This window comes from Notothenia rossii, assembly GCF_949606895.1.
Source record: "Notothenia rossii genome assembly, chromosome: 5".
Classification (NCBI taxonomy): domain Eukaryota; kingdom Metazoa; phylum Chordata; class Actinopteri; order Perciformes; family Nototheniidae; genus Notothenia; species Notothenia rossii.
In genome coordinates, this window is record NC_136903.1 from 23,849,573 (window position 1) to 23,868,696 (window position 19,124).

The 19,124-nt window shown below is 39.7% G+C and overlaps 1 protein-coding gene across 1 annotated transcript in view; it reads right to left on the bottom strand.

The window, feature by feature from the left end:
* The window catches only part of abcc8 (ATP-binding cassette, sub-family C (CFTR/MRP), member 8), a 68,937-nt gene that overhangs the window by 35,320 nt on the left and 14,493 nt on the right, over positions 1–19,124 (bottom strand). The window contains 7 exon segments of the mRNA XM_079680446.1: positions 589–693; positions 695–724; positions 4,566–4,721; positions 4,816–4,980; positions 9,220–9,408; positions 16,650–16,892; positions 18,572–18,738. Of these exon segments, the coding sequence (XP_079536572.1) occupies positions 589–693; positions 695–724; positions 4,566–4,721; positions 4,816–4,980; positions 9,220–9,408; positions 16,650–16,892; positions 18,572–18,738 (1,055 nt within the window).

A 19,124-nucleotide genomic window follows, 5' to 3' on the forward strand; every position in this document is an offset into this window, starting at 1 on the left:
AATATTGACCAACACTGTTTTCAAAGTTTTGTGAGATCTTACTGAAACAGACGCGGCTTAGACACTGCATTTGCATTTAATAGTGAACATGAGATTAGATGTTTAACCAGGCATTCGGGTAAAAAAACAAGCCACTACTCTCCTTAATACTGGATTAATAGTTTTCGAAAACCTTTTGGATTCCAAATGATTATAATAAAACAAAGACAACACAATGATTCTTATTGAACCAATATTTCCCCTCCGAACAACAGTGTCGACTTCATAGTGGTACTGAGAGTAAAATCAGGAATTGACAAAAGTAATATCTCATGGATATCTGTACTAAAGCTATGGGCCCTCTCAAGCAGCAGATATTGAGATATTTTACAGGGAAATAAAACTGTGGGTGATTAGAGTCAGCAGGATTTCATCCTCTTGGTGTCATGAACGTTTTTTATAATAGCAATCCATCCAAAATATAGACATATTTCATCTGGACCAAAGTGGTACACCAACAGACTAACCTTTTAAAGCCTCTAGCATGGCTAAAAATAAAGTCTCAAGAAATACTGCATCTCTTTAAAAGAGACAATGAAAAATACCCACCAGGGTGCTCTTCTGAGTTTGGGAGAGCTTGGTTGCGACAAAGTATTGTACAGGAGCTAACACAGCGATGACGGTCGCTCCAATCAAGGCACTGATTCCCAAGAGGGTAGTAGAGCAGGATCACTCCCACAATAATCTGAGAGGAAACACAGAGAGAGAGAGAGAGAGAGAGAGAGAGAGAGAGGAAACTATTTAACCTTGTGTAGAGAAAAGTGACAGACTGAATGAAAGAGCCAAATACCACAGCACATTGCTTTGTGAGAAGCAGTGACCTTGAGCAAAAGGGCATCAGCATAGAGGCAAGAATACTGTTTTTCCTGCAGTGACATACAGCTTAACTCTTGTATGATGTTCGGGTCTGTGGGACCCGTTTTCATTATTTATCTTAAAGTACAGAAATATTTTTGTAAAAACTGTTATTGATAGTGCCAAAAAGTCAATGCCAAGCTGTTTCGTAGATTTTTTGGGGAATTATTTGGCCCTTTATAGATATCAGTGGCTCACCCAAGCCATTACAGTTCATCCTGAGGGGAACAAGAATATCTTTACCAAACATCGTGTTAATCCAATTTATAGCTAAAGCAAAAATCATTTTAAAACCCTTTATGTCCAATTTCTTCTCCAGCAACTTCCAATGTAATGATCATTAAAGTCTGACAGACTTTTGAAATTGGAAAACTAAATGAATATGAGCAAAAGTAGTTTTTCTTCTACACACCACATGAGCTAAATAAGCCGGCAGCTCACGTCTACTGAGCCTTTGATACATAAAAGGCCTTTTTCACAACAGACATTGGCTTGTCGTGGCAGGAAAAGCAAAAATGTAACAGATAACATAAAGAACAGCAGCATTTGGTGAGCATGTTCCCGGATCCTGGTAGTAGGCATGCTGGTTCAATGGCAAGGATCACTGAGACACTGAGACATGAAATGTGTTTACCTGTGCTTCTGCTATGAGATGTCCAAATATCTGCTGTGCAAAAACTGAAAAAAGGTATTTACTGACTTGACTGATAAAGAAAAGTTGCTTTTATAGATTAAAATCAGCAAGTCACATAAATGACAATGGCACCTGCTAATGCTATGATATTCCTTTTTTCCCTGAGGCCGTTAGAAATTAAACTGAACAAAAATGAACAAAGGCTGAATACTATTTAGCTGTTTCAGTTTCCTGGTATTCAAAATCAATAGAATTGCCAACACATCTCTGATCAATTGCACACTACAAAAGCCCATCAAGGCAGAAGGCAGTAAGAATTGAGCACATTGGATTTATACACAGTTTGGGGCAGACAGGCAGGTACAGATGGAGAATACTAATGCAGCTCAATGTTATACAGCTACTGAGGGGAGTAACACAGTCGGTTTATAACCTAATGTGGGTGTCTGTTTATTGATGAATTAAACATTCTCATATTTCTGCTGACAGTTTAAGTTGCAAAGATGAGAAAAGTACCATAAAAGTGCTTATCAATTTAGACATTAACATTGACAGCCAATGGGATATTATTGTTTTTGAAATACCTCAAATGACACAGATTGCCTTAAGAAACCATAGCTAACGACAAATGTGTCAAATTGGATGTTTTCATAGTAGTTCTACTATGTCTTCATAAATCATTGAAATGGAGAAATTGAGAACTTAAATGTCCATAAGTAATGATGACAGTAGGAAAAAATGAATCTGCATATGTGTTGACTTACTTATTCTTTAACAAATATTATGCAAGTTGTGTTTTGGGCCCAAGGATTATTCCTTGTATATTTTTGTTTTTGACATCTTTTTGACATTTTGAAACGATAAACCGTTTTAAGGTTCTTTGTGAGAGGGAGAACCAAGTCTCCGCAGACTCAGTGCTTTGTTCTATAAGGAGATAAGAGTATACTTATCTCCAAACCCCAGCATGTGCTGCCAACATAAACAAGAAGAAATGTCAGAAGAAACAGAAGAGCCTCAGTGTTATAATACGTCAATACGAAATGAGAACATTCAATCGTGAAATACTTTTGAATTTTGCAGCACACAAAACCACCGTACGAGTGCTAAAGAAATAACTGACTGTTTTTTCAATGTCAATGTTCTTTGAAAACTTGCTGTCAATATTCAAGTCATCTTTTTCACTTTTCAAACACAGCTTTTGTTGTATTTCTGAGTTGTGAAAGCTATTTGCTGCTTGACCAGAGCTTTGATTGCTATGCACTTGACCGGCATTGACACTTACTTAATTTATACATGAACAATATGCATACAGTCATACAGGGGATATGGATTAAATTACCTTAAAATCCCTCTTTTACCTACACCTTGCGCCAAATGCTACTCCTTCCACATACTTTCAGCTAGAGACTTCATTCCAACTTTAAAATGATCACAAGACCTCCATCTATAAAACAAATTATCAGATTTTTGATATCTTTTACACTTTTTGAGATATTTAACTTAGTTTGGAGCTTGGTAAAGAGGCCTTCTTCAGATTTTAACATTAGTGTGTATTGAGCAGCTCGTTAAGGCTAGAGTGCTTGATGTAACAGCTATGTGGGGGAGAGCTTGAAATTAGCCTTCATATATTGTTTTAAACCTGCCATAATTCCCCAAACCCTACACTCCTGAGACATAATTGTTCATGAAAAACGTAGGAAAAACCTCTCCGAGGGTTAAAAAAAAAAAGGTTAAGTAAGAATATTAAACAAAAGGCCCCTTGAGGGCATGAAAAGACAAAAAACTTGTCAAAAAGTCCACCTAGCTCCCAATAGACTCCCATGTAAAACAAATCTGGATCTTTCTTCAGATTTAGAGAGAAGTAAACTTTAAAAAAACTGCTCCCATCTCCACGATGTACACGCAAAACCTAAAAAAAAAACATATATCAGTTCATTGGGGTTCCCTGATGCTCACGGTCTGGTCATTTTTTATAGGAGCCATAGTTATTTGAACAGGTGGCAAAATTGTCAGATATAATCCTCAATGCATTCTGAATGGGACTCAGTGCTGCAGTTGGTAACCATGGTGTTGCTGGGCAGATTGGGGCCACAAACCTGAGTGACATCATCTAATCAGAGCAGACACGCTCACAGACAGACTGGTACACGCACACACAAACACTGGAGGTTTTGTATTTTTTTCAACAAAAGTTAGAAATGCAAGAGGTTTATCTCTCATTCGGAACAAATGGAAAGGCTCTCCTTTCACAGCACATCTCCATGGAAACTTTTGATCTCTGGGCTCACTTAAACAGGTGTTTGATAACGTCATCACCACGGTAACCTTTGATCTCTAGGTTTACACACACAGGTGTTTGTAAACATTCATTCCTCACTACTACTTACATTTAATATCTAACTCCTTGAGCCTACTTTCAGCTGCAGAAACCATCCAACTATTAACTTATTCAGCTATTTCAGGACATTGAGGCTATACATGTTGTTGTTTACACCTTTTTTAAATATTTTCTTTTAAATCTTAAGCTTCTTCACTATTTTTCATATTCTTCCAGTTTAACATTTCACTTTCAAGTTTCCAACAAAGTCATTGCAATGCATTTGAGCTGTAACAATTTTTATTTAAATCATTTCACTTTTCTGCATTTCTCCGCTAAGTTCAGCAACACACTTACTTGGTTTTTGTAGCTAAAAGCAGCTACAGAGACCATTCAGCTAATAAAATATTCAGCTTTTTCTGCATTTTCAGATAAATTCAGCAACAAATGTACACAGTTTACAGCATTCACACGCATTTTCTGCAGGAAATGCATTTTCTAGTTTTTTATATTTTTTCTTTATGTTATTATAGTTTTTTTCAAATAGTTTTCTATATGTGTTTTTAATTTTTGTTTTATTTTTATGTATGCACCCCATTCTTATTCTGATTCTGACAAACTGAGGCAACGTAATACATGGCGACACAATGTAAAACTTGTTTTATAATGCACACATGCATAAGTCATTTTTTTTTAAAAGGAGACAAACAAATTTCTCACCTGTACAGGCATGGCCCACAGGTTAGGACAGAGGAAGAAGAACCACATGAGCTGGTTGGTATCAATGGCCACCAGGTTACAGATCTGAGCAACGGTTAACTCTCCCATGGACATGTTGGAGGTGCACAGACGCATGATCTTGTTGTAGATTTTTGTCTAGGGAAGAAAACCAACAAAACAACCATGTGGATAAAAAGTAGACAAGAATAATCAGTTTTGGCTGTTATACATTAAATGAAGTTTCCTCTACCTGAATGGCCCCACGTAGGTTGATGCCCGTTTCAATGGCAACATAGTAGGAGGCCTGGAGGAAGGTCCTCTGAAGGAGCAGGGCGAAGAACAGCAGCACAGCCAGCACATATGCATTCTCCAGAAACTCTTTGGAGGAAATGAAATAGATACCCAGCAAACTTGTCTGCCAACACAGAGAGGAACGGAGAGGGGAAGACAGTGGTATCGACCAGTTTATCATTGTTTGTCAGGAAGCGATCACTACAAGGTCAATCACAGAAGCTGAACTCTGCAGGATTCTGTTGACACTGTCAGTAATGACTAAAATTGTTCCTGTTCACTTCAGAAGTCAAGATGAAAATTTAAAATGCATCATTTTTATTTCACAGCAGGCTACAACATTGCATTCTAACTGAAATGAAGTGGAGCCCTCAGAGATATGTGTTGTGTGAGCTGGAGACCAAATAAAAACGTGACTAGGTTACAAGAGACGGATACAGTATCTCCCTCAAAGTTGAATGAATTAATCAGGTAGATACCATTCACTCAGGAGGGATTATAAATTATTAATTAGATATGTGCCTGATCTTAACATCCACTTTATCTGCTGTCTTTCTCCTCCCACTGCTAGTTTGACCCCGAAAACCCATGCTGCTACTACCCTTGTTGGTTTAAATTGTGACCATTTCACAAACAAGCCTATTATCAGTATTTGATTGCCTGGCGAGTCTTTTTTCCATTTTTCAATTATCGTTTTCAATTCCACTGGCTCGAGTGAACGCGACTTAGTCTTAGACTTGTCTGTGGTAGTCTGATATTGTAGTGTGTCCTATTGTGGTAGCAAAGAAACTGAGACAGCTTCAGCAGCAATAAGTCTCATTCATATTTGACAATAATTAAATTAGTACACCAATGTGTCAGGTGCACCTGGGAGAGATAGAGGCATCATAAATGTCTCATCAAACGTTCATAGTGACCTTTAAGGCCCCGGCCTCACGAGGACGAAAACGGTCGTTTGTGTTACTGTTTAGTTTCATATAGACCGTTGGGCCACACAAGGACGACCGAATATGACAGTAAACAACTGCGGAAACGATAACGGGTCCCAAGGTGGATAGAACGGCATACGCAACGCTCTGGGGGGTCCAACGGCTCCGTGTGCCCTATACGATCATTTTCTGATAATGATGACGCAATAGCCTCTCCCCACCTCTGCTGCTCACCCCCGCGTCAAAGTAAACTGCACACTGAATTCAGATTATTTATCTTTCTCTCGATATGGACATAAACGCGAGTGAAGCCTAATCTGACAGGACGGAGACACGCAGCTCTGCTCACCTGCAGCTCCTCCCGCTGTGATGCAGCGGTGAACGGAGCAAAACCAAAGAGCAAAACACACAATTCAAGTCAGATCATCACCCTTAGCTATTTTAATTACCTTTCAAACTACCTAAACTAGTTATAAATATGTTTATTTTTACTGTCGGCCGGGTCACTCATGACTGGATCAGCTGCTGCATGAGACAGACAATGACGCTGTCCGAAGAGGGAGGAAAAAGAGAGGCTCCGTGTATTTTATTATTATGTTATATAGAGTCGTTATTCATTTGTTTTAAAGCTCAATAAATAACAAAGAAGACATTTGACTGGCACTTTTATAATTTTGTCCGGAAGATTAAAACTTGAATACACGTTGACTGGCGAAAAACTCTGCCCGGTTCCCTCGGCCCCCACCGCGGAGAATAAACAGAAGGGCAACCATGACAACCATGCTTCTTCGCTGCTTTTGTGGAGGAAGTTACAGCGCCACGTACAGGCTCCTGCATATGTACTGCAGCTTCTCCAGCGGTTGGAGCTAAACGGAGCTGTCTCGTGTGGACAGACACTATCCGGTGAATATTGCGTGTGGACGGAAGCTTTTTTGCGATTGCGTTTGCGTTAATCCTATGCGTTTAGCCGTATGCGTCCTCGTGGGGCCGGGGCCTAAGAGGCAGGAAGAAGCCATGTAGTGAATCTTTCATGTCTGCTGAAGCTGTGTTTGTCTGTTTCTCAATCCTCTCATCAGTTCTGTTTATTTTTGTCAACCCAACATCAACAGGCTGTACCAAAAAGAGTTCATTTTACACAGAACTCTATAAAGTCCAGGTTATGTTGCGCGCATTCAGCTGAAGCACATAAGTGTTATGGTCTCACAGGGAAAATGTAACGAATGCAGTTTAAAACATGTCGCTGCAGGTTATTCTGAAACTTTGGCAAACTACACGATAGGCGTCTGTTATTTGTGAACAGGGACAACTTCAGCACCTCAAATATATTGAGTCACTGCCAATATCCCTGGTGTTGAATTGAAAGTGAAGCCAAATAGGATACCTATTTGAAAAAGAAATATCAAAGGCCATGAACATGTTTAGTTCTTCAATTTATTTGTTTATACTGAGCAATGTGCTCAATTTGAACCCTTGTGGTTCTTTGGTGTGTGGTATCTTTGAAACCTATTTTAAAAAGAAATAGCCCCAAGGCTATTCAACACTAGTTAAATAAAGGTTAAATAAATCAAATCTAACATGAACACACCGTTTCTTGCCAGGGTTAAAATGTATTTGTTTGTTTATTGTTTATCTCACTCGTTTGGAGTGGGTGTTTTACACAGTCCTGATGAAGCTGTTAATATATGATAAACAAGGATCTTTTTAAATACCTACATTTACATTTAGAGCAGTTTATTTAGACATGTACAGTGGGGCAAAAAAGTATTTAGTCAGCTACCAATTGTGCAAGTTCTCCCACTTAAAAAGATGAGAGAGGCCTGTAATTTTCATCCTAGGTATACCTCAACTATGAGAGACAAAATGAGAAAAAAAAAAATCCAGAAAATCACATTGTCTGATTTTTAAAGAATTTATCTGCAAATTATGGTGGAAAATAAGTATTTGGTCAATAACAAAAGTTAATCTCAATACTTTGTTATATACCCTTTGTTGGCAATGGCAGAGGTCAAACGTTTTCTGTAAGTCTTCACAAGGTTTTCACACACTGTTGCTGGTATTTTGGCCCATTCCTCCATGAAGATCTCCTCTAGAGCAGTGATGTTTTGGGGCTGTCGCTGGGCAACACAGACTTTCAACTCCCTCCAAAGATTTTCTATGGGGTTGAGATCTGGAGATGGCTAGGCCACTCCAGGACCTTGAAATGCTTCTTACGAAGCCACTCCTTCGTTGCCCAGGCGGTGTGTTTGGGATCATTGTCATGCTGAAAGACCCAGCCACGTTTCATCTTCAATGCCCTTGCTGACACGTCTAGTTGAGTTTTTACCAAAAATGTCTATTTTGGTTTCATCTGACCATATGACATTCTCCCAATCCTCTTCTGGATCATCTAAATGCTCTCTGGCAAACTTCAGAAGGGCCTGGACATGTACTGGCTTAAGCAGGGGGACAAGTCTGGCACTGCAGGATTTGAGTCCCTGGCGGCGTAGTGTGTTACTGATGGTAGCCTTTGTTACTTTGATCCCAGCTCTCTGCAGGTCATTCACTAGGTCCCCCCGTGTGGTTCTGGGATTTTTGCTCACCGTTCTTGTGATCATTTTGACCCCACGGGGTAAAATCTTGCGTGGAGCCCCAGATCGAGGGAGATTATCAGTGGTCTTGTATGTCTTTCATTTTCTAATAATTGCTCCCACAGTTGATTTCTTCACACCAAGCTGCTTACCTATTGCAGATTCAGTCTTCCCAGCCTGGTGCAGGTCTACAATTGTGTTTCTGGTGTCCTTTGACAGCTCTTTGGTCTTGGCCATAGTGGAGTTTGGAGTGTGACTGTTTGAGGTTGTGGACAGGAGTCTTTTATACTGATAACGAGTTCAAACAGGTGCCATTAATACAGTTAACAAGTGGAGGACAGAGGAGGCTCCTAAAGAAGAAGTTACAGGTCTGTGAGAGACAGAAATCCTGTTTGTTTGTAGGTGACCAAATACTTATTTTCCACCATAATTTGCAAATAAATTCTTTAAAAATCTGACAATGTGATTTTCTGGATTTTCTTTTCTCATTTTGTCTAGTTGAGGTATACATAGGATGAAAATTACAGGCCTCTCTCATCTTTTTAAGTGGGAGAACTTGCACAATTGGTGGCTTACTAAATACTTTTTTGCCCCACTGTACAGTATGTGTAATGTTAAGCAGAAATACGACATTGAACCAGGCTATAGAGGCAGAAAGTAGCGGAATATTATTGTGGCAAAAAGACAGCAGGTGAGGATAAGAATATGAGAGCAAGCAGGTAAAGAGTGGTTTTGCAAACGAAAACTTGAGTAAAAAACATATTCAGCAGCTTATATACAAAGTTATACAAGTTCTATTGCCCACTATTGTGTTGTTTTATGTTATGCTTCCGTATCATGTGCATGGCAGAGTTGTTGAGACCTCACCGGCGGCTGAATGGTGCGGTTGTCCTTGCTGATGTGGTGCACGATGCCAGAGATGCAGAGAGGGCCGGCGAAGCCCAGCAAGTCGGCCATGAATCGAAATGTGATGCTGAGGATGAGAGGTCTGCCAAACGCTTTCCTCAATGCCTGCCAGATCAACTTTGGTCCCTGGATGGCTGAGCCCTGAGGCTTCTGAGGGAAGACAAAAACAAAAGGTGGGATACATTCAGGAGAAATGAACCACATTGGGCTCTTAATGTCATCTGCTGAAGGCAGCTATAGGCATACTGTACATCTACTTTCAAGGATTCTCAGAATTACATTGACACATTAAACCCTTAACTATCAGAACATTTACATTAGTACTTTGGTGTAATGAAAAGGATGCAGTGAAGCTAGGAGTACTGTAAATGGGTTTGTTATTTATCTTCCTGCACCAAACATTAAACACAGCCAATATTCTGTGGAGATACTGGCAGTATAACTAAAGAAAAAAACTAGTTTCGACAAAACAGGCTTATGACAGAGTAATCAGGTAATTGTTTGATCATAAAAGCTAAAATGACACTTTTACTTAAAAGTTGCTCCACCACTGCAACAAAAACCTGCAAAATCCAACCCGGTATCACGGCAAGACGTGAACATGTGACGATTTACCATGATGGGAGACGTGAAGATGTCACGATTTCGTCCCTTCAAACGTGACAGTTACACGGTATTGTTAACATGGCCCAACCAGTGGAGATATACCCGGAAATGCCAAGCAAATGCTACCCCGACGGTCGGTTGTTATTGTCAATATTAATATAATAATGATTTATTATTTAATAGTCACACTCAATTTCGCCGATTTTGTTGTTGCCCCAGCTGGTCGACACCTCTTTTAGCAGAAACAAAGGCTACATTAATGTATTAAATTGATGTTCCATGTGTGTGGATGTGGAATTAACGGACGTGACGTTGTGCGATTGCGTTGCCAGGCAACAGCTTCGGTTCATGTCAATTTACAAACTCTTCAACTAGAACCGTAGTTATATTTAAAAACATTTTAGAGGGCCTCACAAAATACTTTAATGTAAATGTGAATTTAAATGTGAAGGAATGTGGGTATAACAAAATACATCCGTCATTAACAATACCGGAAACAGACTTAGGCAAGATCCTCAGCTCTGTGATTCGATAGTTTAGCCGCAATGCACGTTTGGAAATGGTGTGTATGCGATGTGAAATCCCCCCCAAAAAATTTAAATACTTTATTCCGAGTGTGCTTGCTTTTCTCTTTGAAATTAATCACATAACGACATTGTAATACACGGTTCGGCTGCATTACATATTACATATCTGCCGTAGTTCTCTATTTATAGAGCCCTGATGAGAAGACTTCTAGACCAGTGGTTCCCAACCGGGGGGGCGCGCCCCCCTTGAGGGGGCACCAAAGATCGCCGGGCCTCAGATGATTTAAGGCCAAATATCATATTTAGACTTTTATTTGTATTTATTTTTTAACATATAATAGTAAAGCAATACATCACTAAAAGCCTTGTCTCTACATTACAATAAAATATAAAAAATAATTGATTAATCAATTTGAATAACAATTCAAGTTAGTAGCTATTAATTTCTTTAATAGAACATTTTCTTCTGCCCGTAAAGTGCCCAAACCGGGCTTTTCTGGATAAGCGCATTTTTAAAACATAGTCATTGTCCATGCAGATTTCAGTTGGATTATTTGTCACAGTTGCTCCGATCAGATCGGTCTACTCCATTTTGTAGATTATTTACGACTTTTTAATCCACATAAACACGTTGGCAAAATCCGGCTTACTTCGAGCATGTGTTTTAAACAGTTTAATCCCTTTGTGAATTGTTTCCACTTGCGCCGTCCTTTAATTTCTTCATACAGCGGGAATCCAAATGAATTAATCCCGAGTCCAATAATCATCAAAGTCACTCCAATAGTGCTCCTTAATTATGCTTTCATCCTCCTTTAACAAAATACTTCACATTCATCCAGTTTGTGACAGTATTTGTAGCATTTTTGAGACTTTTAAACTTTAATTACCGTTGTTGCGTGTAATTAACCCCTTGTGTGTGTGTGGGTGGGGGGGGGGGGGGGGGCGCAACTTCCAACAGGAGTCATTTGGGGGGGCTCTTGGGAAAAAAGGTTGGGAACCACTGTTCTAGACGAATAGGAAGAACTGCCGCCAAAACTGAAAACGTGACGTGGATCATAAATATATCAGCAATTAAACAACATCTTACATTTCTTTTCACACAATACGTCTCCTTGCAGTATCAACACTAATTTGGATTACTTTTATATTTGATCCAATTGGTAGATAGGCTGTATTTACACCATAACGGTGCACAGCTGATATAAAGGGACACCTAGTGGTTAAAGCACGTTATTGAATTGTATTATTTTATTATTTTTCACAAAAATGAAACCATCAAAAACATAATTAACTGTCATTAGTAAAACACTCAAATAAAAAGATCATAAATGGTTTTGTTTCACATATATTTTAAGTATAATAATAGCAATGTAACACTGTCTGTGACACTTATAAGACTGATTTGAAAAACATACAGAACAAATTAATTCACTGCCCTTAATAAAGTATTTAAATATACAGTACATTTCAGGTGTGCTGTTTTGTTTAGTAATGGATATTGGATATGGAATAAAGGTTTTGACAAGACCTGGTGTAACAATAATCAAAAAGGACATTAAAAGAGCTCCAGATGTTAACAATACCGTGTAACTGTCACGTTTGAAGGGACGAAGTTGTGACATCTTCACGTCTCCCAGCATAGTAAATCGTCACATGTTCACGTCTTGCTGTGATACCGGTGTGAGTACCATATGTGTTCGGGGTACCATATGTGTTCGGGGACCGTCTCTTACCAATGACGTCACGCATTGTACGCATTGTGATTGGCTATGCGGTAATTTACCCAGGGGTGCTCGGGGGCAAATCACATCTACAGATCATGACGAACCGAATTGAAGTATTCCTATACTCCTAGCGTGTGAAAACGTTTGTGAAAAACATGTAGGCCTACAAAAAACGTGAAAACGGAGCAATGGCTGTACTCCATTGGCTGTATGGCAACTCAAGAGGACCATCATACACAGTCAAATTCCGAACATTTAAACATACAGCCTACACTTCATTCTTTACTTTGTCCGTTATTATATGTAGAAGATATTACTTTTTTCTCCGTCATGTTGTTTCCATAGCAACAACTTCAAACAGGAAGTTAACCTAAATTACATTTAAGACACTGCAACGAAAGTAACAAAAACAATGTAAAATCCTTTTCCGTTTCACAGAACACAAAATTGGGTTATTTACATAATTATGTTTACACTATCGATTGTTATTTTTGAGAGACACACGACATATCAAATCACATCTCCAGACCAAGACGAAGCGAATGGAAGTACTAGAGTGTGAAAATGTTTGTGAAAAACGTGTGCAAAGTCTCCGAAAACGGAGCAGTGGCTGCTATGCTAGCTTTGCGGCTAGCGGTTAGCATTTTCAATGGAAATATACATCGAAACATCATGTTTCAGTAAAAACAAGGCCCCACTGATCATCTACTCTCTGAGACAATTCCAGGGATGCCTGACTTGAGTTTCTAGCACCAGGGAAAGTGGACAAAAGTGACCCAGATCAGCCTCTTAATTTACCCAGGGCCTAGTGCTTGGCTTTGGCATGAACATTCAGGAAACTCCCCTGAGTTTTTTATTACATATCTCAACTTTGGAGAGGAGTTGGGGGACAAACGACACATCAAATCACATCTCCACATCAAGCCGAAGCTAATTAGAATATTCTTGACTGCCTAGCGTGCGGGGAAATTGGTGTGCCCTATCACCATAAGAGTGAGAGTGAAAACAGCTTAACGGAAGGCTTTGTTCCGTTTAAAGCCGTAACATTACACATTATGAGTAGCAGCGGTTCCAACGCCAATCACAATGCGTGACGTCGTTACGTCATTGGTAAGAGACGGACCCCGAACACATGGTACCCCGAACACTATGGTACCGACACCGGGTTGGCAAAATCAAATCAAGTTAGGGGCATCCATCCGTTCTTATTATACATCCATGGTCCATCCTCCTAACCAGTGTTGGGCAAGTTACTTCCAAAATGTAATACAGTACATATGACTTATTATTGTCTTTTTTTAATTAATAAGTTACATTACAATATTACTGTCTCTGAAATGTAATGAGTTACAGTACTTTTATATTACTTTTGAGTTACTTTCACCAAAATAACCGCAAAATAATGGCTAAGTATTTTAAATGCTAAAATGTAGTTTAGTGCAGCAACTGTGTAGGCCAGCTCGAGTGCTTTAGAATTTGAAAATACACAGCCGGAAAAAATCTGCCACTTCCTTACAGAGCCCCTCCTCCAACACACACGAACGCGCACATGACCAATGAGGGCACGAGATAAGTTTGTGCACAGATGGAAGGCTGACAGGCAGGTAGGCCATCCAGCTATTTAGCCGGGCCGGCTAAAATGATTGGTCGTGTTTTTTACAGTACTACGGCTTCCAGAGATGATATTTTTTTATGGATTTTTTGTCAAAGCGCTGCTGTGCTGCCGTAAAGTTGTTGTTGTTGTCGCAGTTCCAGCCGTTGGTGCGCCGTGGAACGAAGTTCTTTTTTTCTTAGCGGAAGAAATACGATCATTTTAAGTCAAGAAAAAATTATTTCAATTAATATTGGGTGTCGAGTCCTTAGTTTGCTTAGTATCTGGCCGTGTAATAAGCGGGATAATGTGCAGCGGCTTGGTCATTATGGGGAAAAGAACACCCTTCATGCTCATCAAGATCAGCCTGTCAGGGGTCCTTTCACCACAATTTGTCTCTGGTGTCGGAATGTCTTGCGATGTTGATGAATTCTTAAAAACAAAACACCATTTCCTTTCGGGTTAAAATGTGTTGTAACTGCGTTACTGATAATTGTAACGAGTAACATATTACCCAAATGTCCTTAAAAATGTGTTACATTACTTCGTTAAAGCAAACAGTAATACAAGATTAGCCTACTGTAACTCTGTTACTTTTGTAACGCGTTACAACCAACAATGCTCCCCACTGCGACTGCTGCGTCACGTGACTGGTGATTAATATAGTTTCACAGTAGAGCTCAGACCACCTACTTGATATGCTCTATAACTGTAAAAATGATCATCAAAAACAAGTTGAGGCAGACTGATAGAGCTACTCATTCAAATGTTATATTACTATAAAAAACAACACAACAGCTTGTTCGAGTGAGTTTGCAATGATCAGAGGAAAACATCTGGACTGTCCTGGTGCAGTAAACACTCCCACATCCTCACTGTGTGCTTGTGTGCTTGTGTGTGTGCTTGTGTGTGTGTGTGTGTGTGTGTGTGTGTGTGTGTGTGTGTGTGTGTGTGTGTGTGTGTGTGTGTGTGTGTGTGTGTGTGTGTGTGTGTGTGTGTGTGTGTGTGTGTGTGTGTGTGTGTGTGTGTGTGTGTGTGTGTGTGTGTGTGTGTGTGTGTGTGTGACTAGGTCATTTACAGAAATGGGTCACTGTGCATGTTACATAAACACACACACACACACACACACACACACACACACACACACACACACACACACCTTGGGTTCAGACGAAAAGGAAGGAGGACATTTCCTTTTCACACACACAAAGTGAAACTAGCTTCCCATGCAGTTCTTTCACCCCCCGGGGGTCGGGATGACACCACGTTCACAGTGGAATGGAAATGACCCCCCCCCCCCACAACCACTTATCCACTGGGATCTCTAAATCTCTCTCATCCTTTCTCCTGGCGGAAGTAAGTGGGTTTGCGTTCACACCGGACGCACATGCAGCAGTGACGAATCTCTGTGACCTTCCAAACACTGGAAAACAGCGACCCAGGACAAGAGGCCCTTCAGCTCCAACCCCTGACACTTGCTCCGTAACGGAGACCGAAAGAGAGGCAAGAATAAAAGAAGGACAAATAATATGTAATGAGAAAACTACCCCAGTTTGGACTGATTTTTAAAAGACTGGAAGCACACTGCCTTGGGACGAGTGTGGAAAAAAACAGAAAGGACAGAAGCTGTTTCGTGCGCTTCTCCAGAACATAATTAACGTTATCCATGAATTTCAAACAGCTGAACTGCAAACTAGCCTGTATTTCAATTTTGCGAAAAGAAGAGAAGGGACTAACAAAGCGTCAATATTTCATGCCTATATAGGAGGAAGCATTGTTTGACTTTAAAAGCATCAGCTAATACATTTCACATGCATTAGTGGGTACATGCATGAAAAGCTTTGAGGATAAACTCAAAGGGAAACTTTTTTGTAGCACTGTATCATTTTTATCTAAAGGCACTATGATTTAATTTCATTTTAATGTAATTCAAGAATTTACATTCTTGTTTGTATTGTACAGCATCCAACCATCCATTTTCCATACCACCTAAGAGTTGAAGGGGGGTAAGTATCCCAGCATGCAATGGATGAGAGGGAAGTATATCAAAGACCGTGTCATCATTTAAGGTTTCAGTTTTAACTAAGCTGCATGTCTTTTGATTGTGAAAAGAAACCCTTAAAGACCCAATATTTTCCTTTTCATCTCTGTGACGTCTGACTAGAGTTTAATAGTCCAAGTTCAGCCAGCGCTGAGTCATCACAGGACAGAGATCAGTGTCTCTTTAGACAGCTGCATTACAAAAAAGAAAAGAAAATTAAAACGTTGTAAATTCCTAGATCAGGTTATGCACATGTCAGACTGAGACAGCAATCCAACATTACACACCCAAAATGACAGCTCAAATAACCAATAGAATCAGAAAGGTGGGGAGGTCGGCCATGAGGAGCTGCACTCAGAACACAGGCTCGTACGTAAATCTTCAAACCCTTTTATTTGTTTGTGAGTGGAAAATCCAAGTTGTTCCCTTGATGATAATCACCACATTCAGCAGTTTACTCCTTGTTTTATGATCTGGTTTGCGTGAGTATGCTATCGTCAAACAGCAAAGAAAACTTCACATGCAGATGTTTGCTTTGCTTTTCGTTTAAAACATGCTTTTGCCTTGGACTGAAAACAACAAGCCATAGAGAAAACGCCAATATATGAATACTCCCTTTAATCCATTTTCTTTCCAACATACACATCATATTCTGTTGCAATCTGCACCAGAGCATCCATCAGCACCAATGACGCAACAAACAGAGTGAGGCTTTTGAGTTCAGCTGCAAAGCCTCAGATCTGACATCAAACACATCGACTACGTTTAAAAAGATCTCAAGGCAATCTTAAATTGGCTGCCTTTTGCAGTGGTGATTGGGCTAAATGGATTCCAGCACTATACATCACTCTCTCTAGAAAGAAGTAAAGATTAACCACGCACCAGTTGGCCGGGGCACTCACCTTCTGGTCCTCGAAGGCCTTGCGTAGCTTGATGTAGTTGGTGAGGGCCCTCATGGCGATGGGCAGCTTCCCGATGACCTTGAGGTCGATGGGTCGCCTGTGAGCATCTGTAATAAAAGTGTTCATCCACCAGTAGGTGGCTTTGGACAACAGGTTCACGAAGGGCTGAAGGAAACGAACACCCAGGTCCTGGAGGTCCTCGGGGGGCTTCACCTCTGTGGGGTCAGCGTAACACATGTAGCGCTGTGAGAAAAGAAGGGAAGACAGACAAGTTTGACTATTAGACTCACTGTTTACCATGCAGGGGCCTGTAAAATGGATAAGATGAGCACATGCAACCCTCAATAAAATATAACATTATCTCCTCCCACATGGCATGTTCTATGGAGTACACACAGTTTTTAGTGGGATTAATGCTAGTTGGCGGGAAAACAAATTGGTCTCTATTGTGGACTAATAACAGGTTGCCTGATGTCACTATGACAATTGCCAAATCTTGGCAAAGCTTTTTATATGTTTTACTTTTATAACAATTAGGCTGAACAGAATAGAAGAAAAGGAGAATAATAGATGTGGTGCACACAACTTTAGATTTAGGGAAATTAGCACAGAATAGGTCCAGATACTGTTTCTTAACAAGTTATAATTATTTCATTATACCAAAAGTCCCATGATATTCTGTTAACATGGCTTTGTTTGAAATTGGTTTAAGATCTGAAATAACAAAGTTTTTGTAGAATTACGCTTTGTAGTGTATGAATACATCAGATTTCACTGGAGAATTTGGAGGGTTAGGGGTATTAAGGGATGGAAGAGTAAAGTTTAGACTTGATTATTAAAAAAGTGATTATTGATCATTGTAACATTAATTCACAAAGAAATGTAACATTTTAAACAATTTAAGTCATACAAAAGAGATAGTTTGAAATTAACTTCAAAGCTATGATGCAGTAGAAATTGGCAGAGCCTTTGCATGATGGGAGAATCCCTTCCTCTGCCATTCACCCTGAGGAACAAGATTCATACAATAACAGATGTGTTCTCAGTGCAGAGGTTAACAGATTCAAACACATGCCAAATTGTCCGGGGGAAAAGAGTACACGAGTCTGACATTTTCTCAGTGGCGTCAGAAAGGGTTTGATAACAGGAAATTTCGAAGGAAAAGTTATGACCACGATCTCTGTGTTGTGCAATCAATACAACAGACCTTTAGATGCCACCACCCTCAACATCACTTTAAAAATATTGTTGATCACATTCCAGACAATGTTTAGTGGGCTGGACATTAAACAGTGTACGAGCCAGATAAGAGGGCAGTCTGAGGCTGTTATTGTCAGTTCAGTTTCATCAAGGGATATATGACCTTTATTTGCTTCCTTTTGTGATTCAGGTGTGTTGATTTTCTTGCCTTATTTTTTATGCCTTTTTTATTTAAGTTTGTGTTTTTCAAGCATTGCTAAAAGCATGTTGGGCTGTCAGTCAGCCCTTTGTTCCAGACGGAATGATATCAACAACTATTGGATGGATTCATGTGACATTGTGTACAGATATTTATTGTTCACACAGAATGATGCAACATTACTTGAGTGATCCCCTGGCATCTAATCTTGTATTTTTGAAAATCTTGGAAATCAGCCATATATTTTGATACAGTAATTAATGTCTCCTTCATTATTAGTTGCAACATTCGTCACAATGACAACATACAAATAACTTTCCAAACAACATTGGTGAAAGTGTAAAACAAAATGTAGCATCATTGCATCATCAAATGTGTATCTCATCCTGGGAAGCTTTACTGATCACTGGCTATTGAAGACGTTAGTATGTCAAATGAAAACTAAAGGTGAATAAAGCTTTAATACAGGACACATTCATATGACTTCACACACAAGAAAACAAACACAGACACACACACTCACCCTTCCCAGGATGACATTGACCTCCACGGCCAATAGGAGTCCATACAGCAGCATTAGCAGTCCGGTGATGCAGTAGCGTAGCTGCCGGGGGCCGATGCCATGCTCGGTGTACTTGGCAAACTTGATGGTCTTCATGATGAAAGCCAGCACCCAGTAGATCAGCAGGGCTAAGAAGAATTAGCAGGGATCAAAGAAGGACAGCACTTCACTGGACGAGCCAAATACATAAATAAACCAACTCCAGATGGCTAATATCAGATGACTTATCAGTGTTTTTTAAACTGGATTTCAGTAATTTATTTGATGCACTTGTTAAATGACATAAAGACATGGTTCAATTGATGTTTTTTGAGTGATGTTTTCCCGTGTTAGCATCATTTCACTTTTTGTGTTTGTCTTTTGGGACAGGTCTGCTTTCTGTCCCCAGAACTAAACATGGAGAATCAGCGTTTAGTTATTATAATCAAAATACCAGGAACCATTTCCCAGAAACCTGCAGGTCCGCTGCAACTCTTACTACTTTTAAATTCAAGCTCAAGACCTTAGTTTTTCT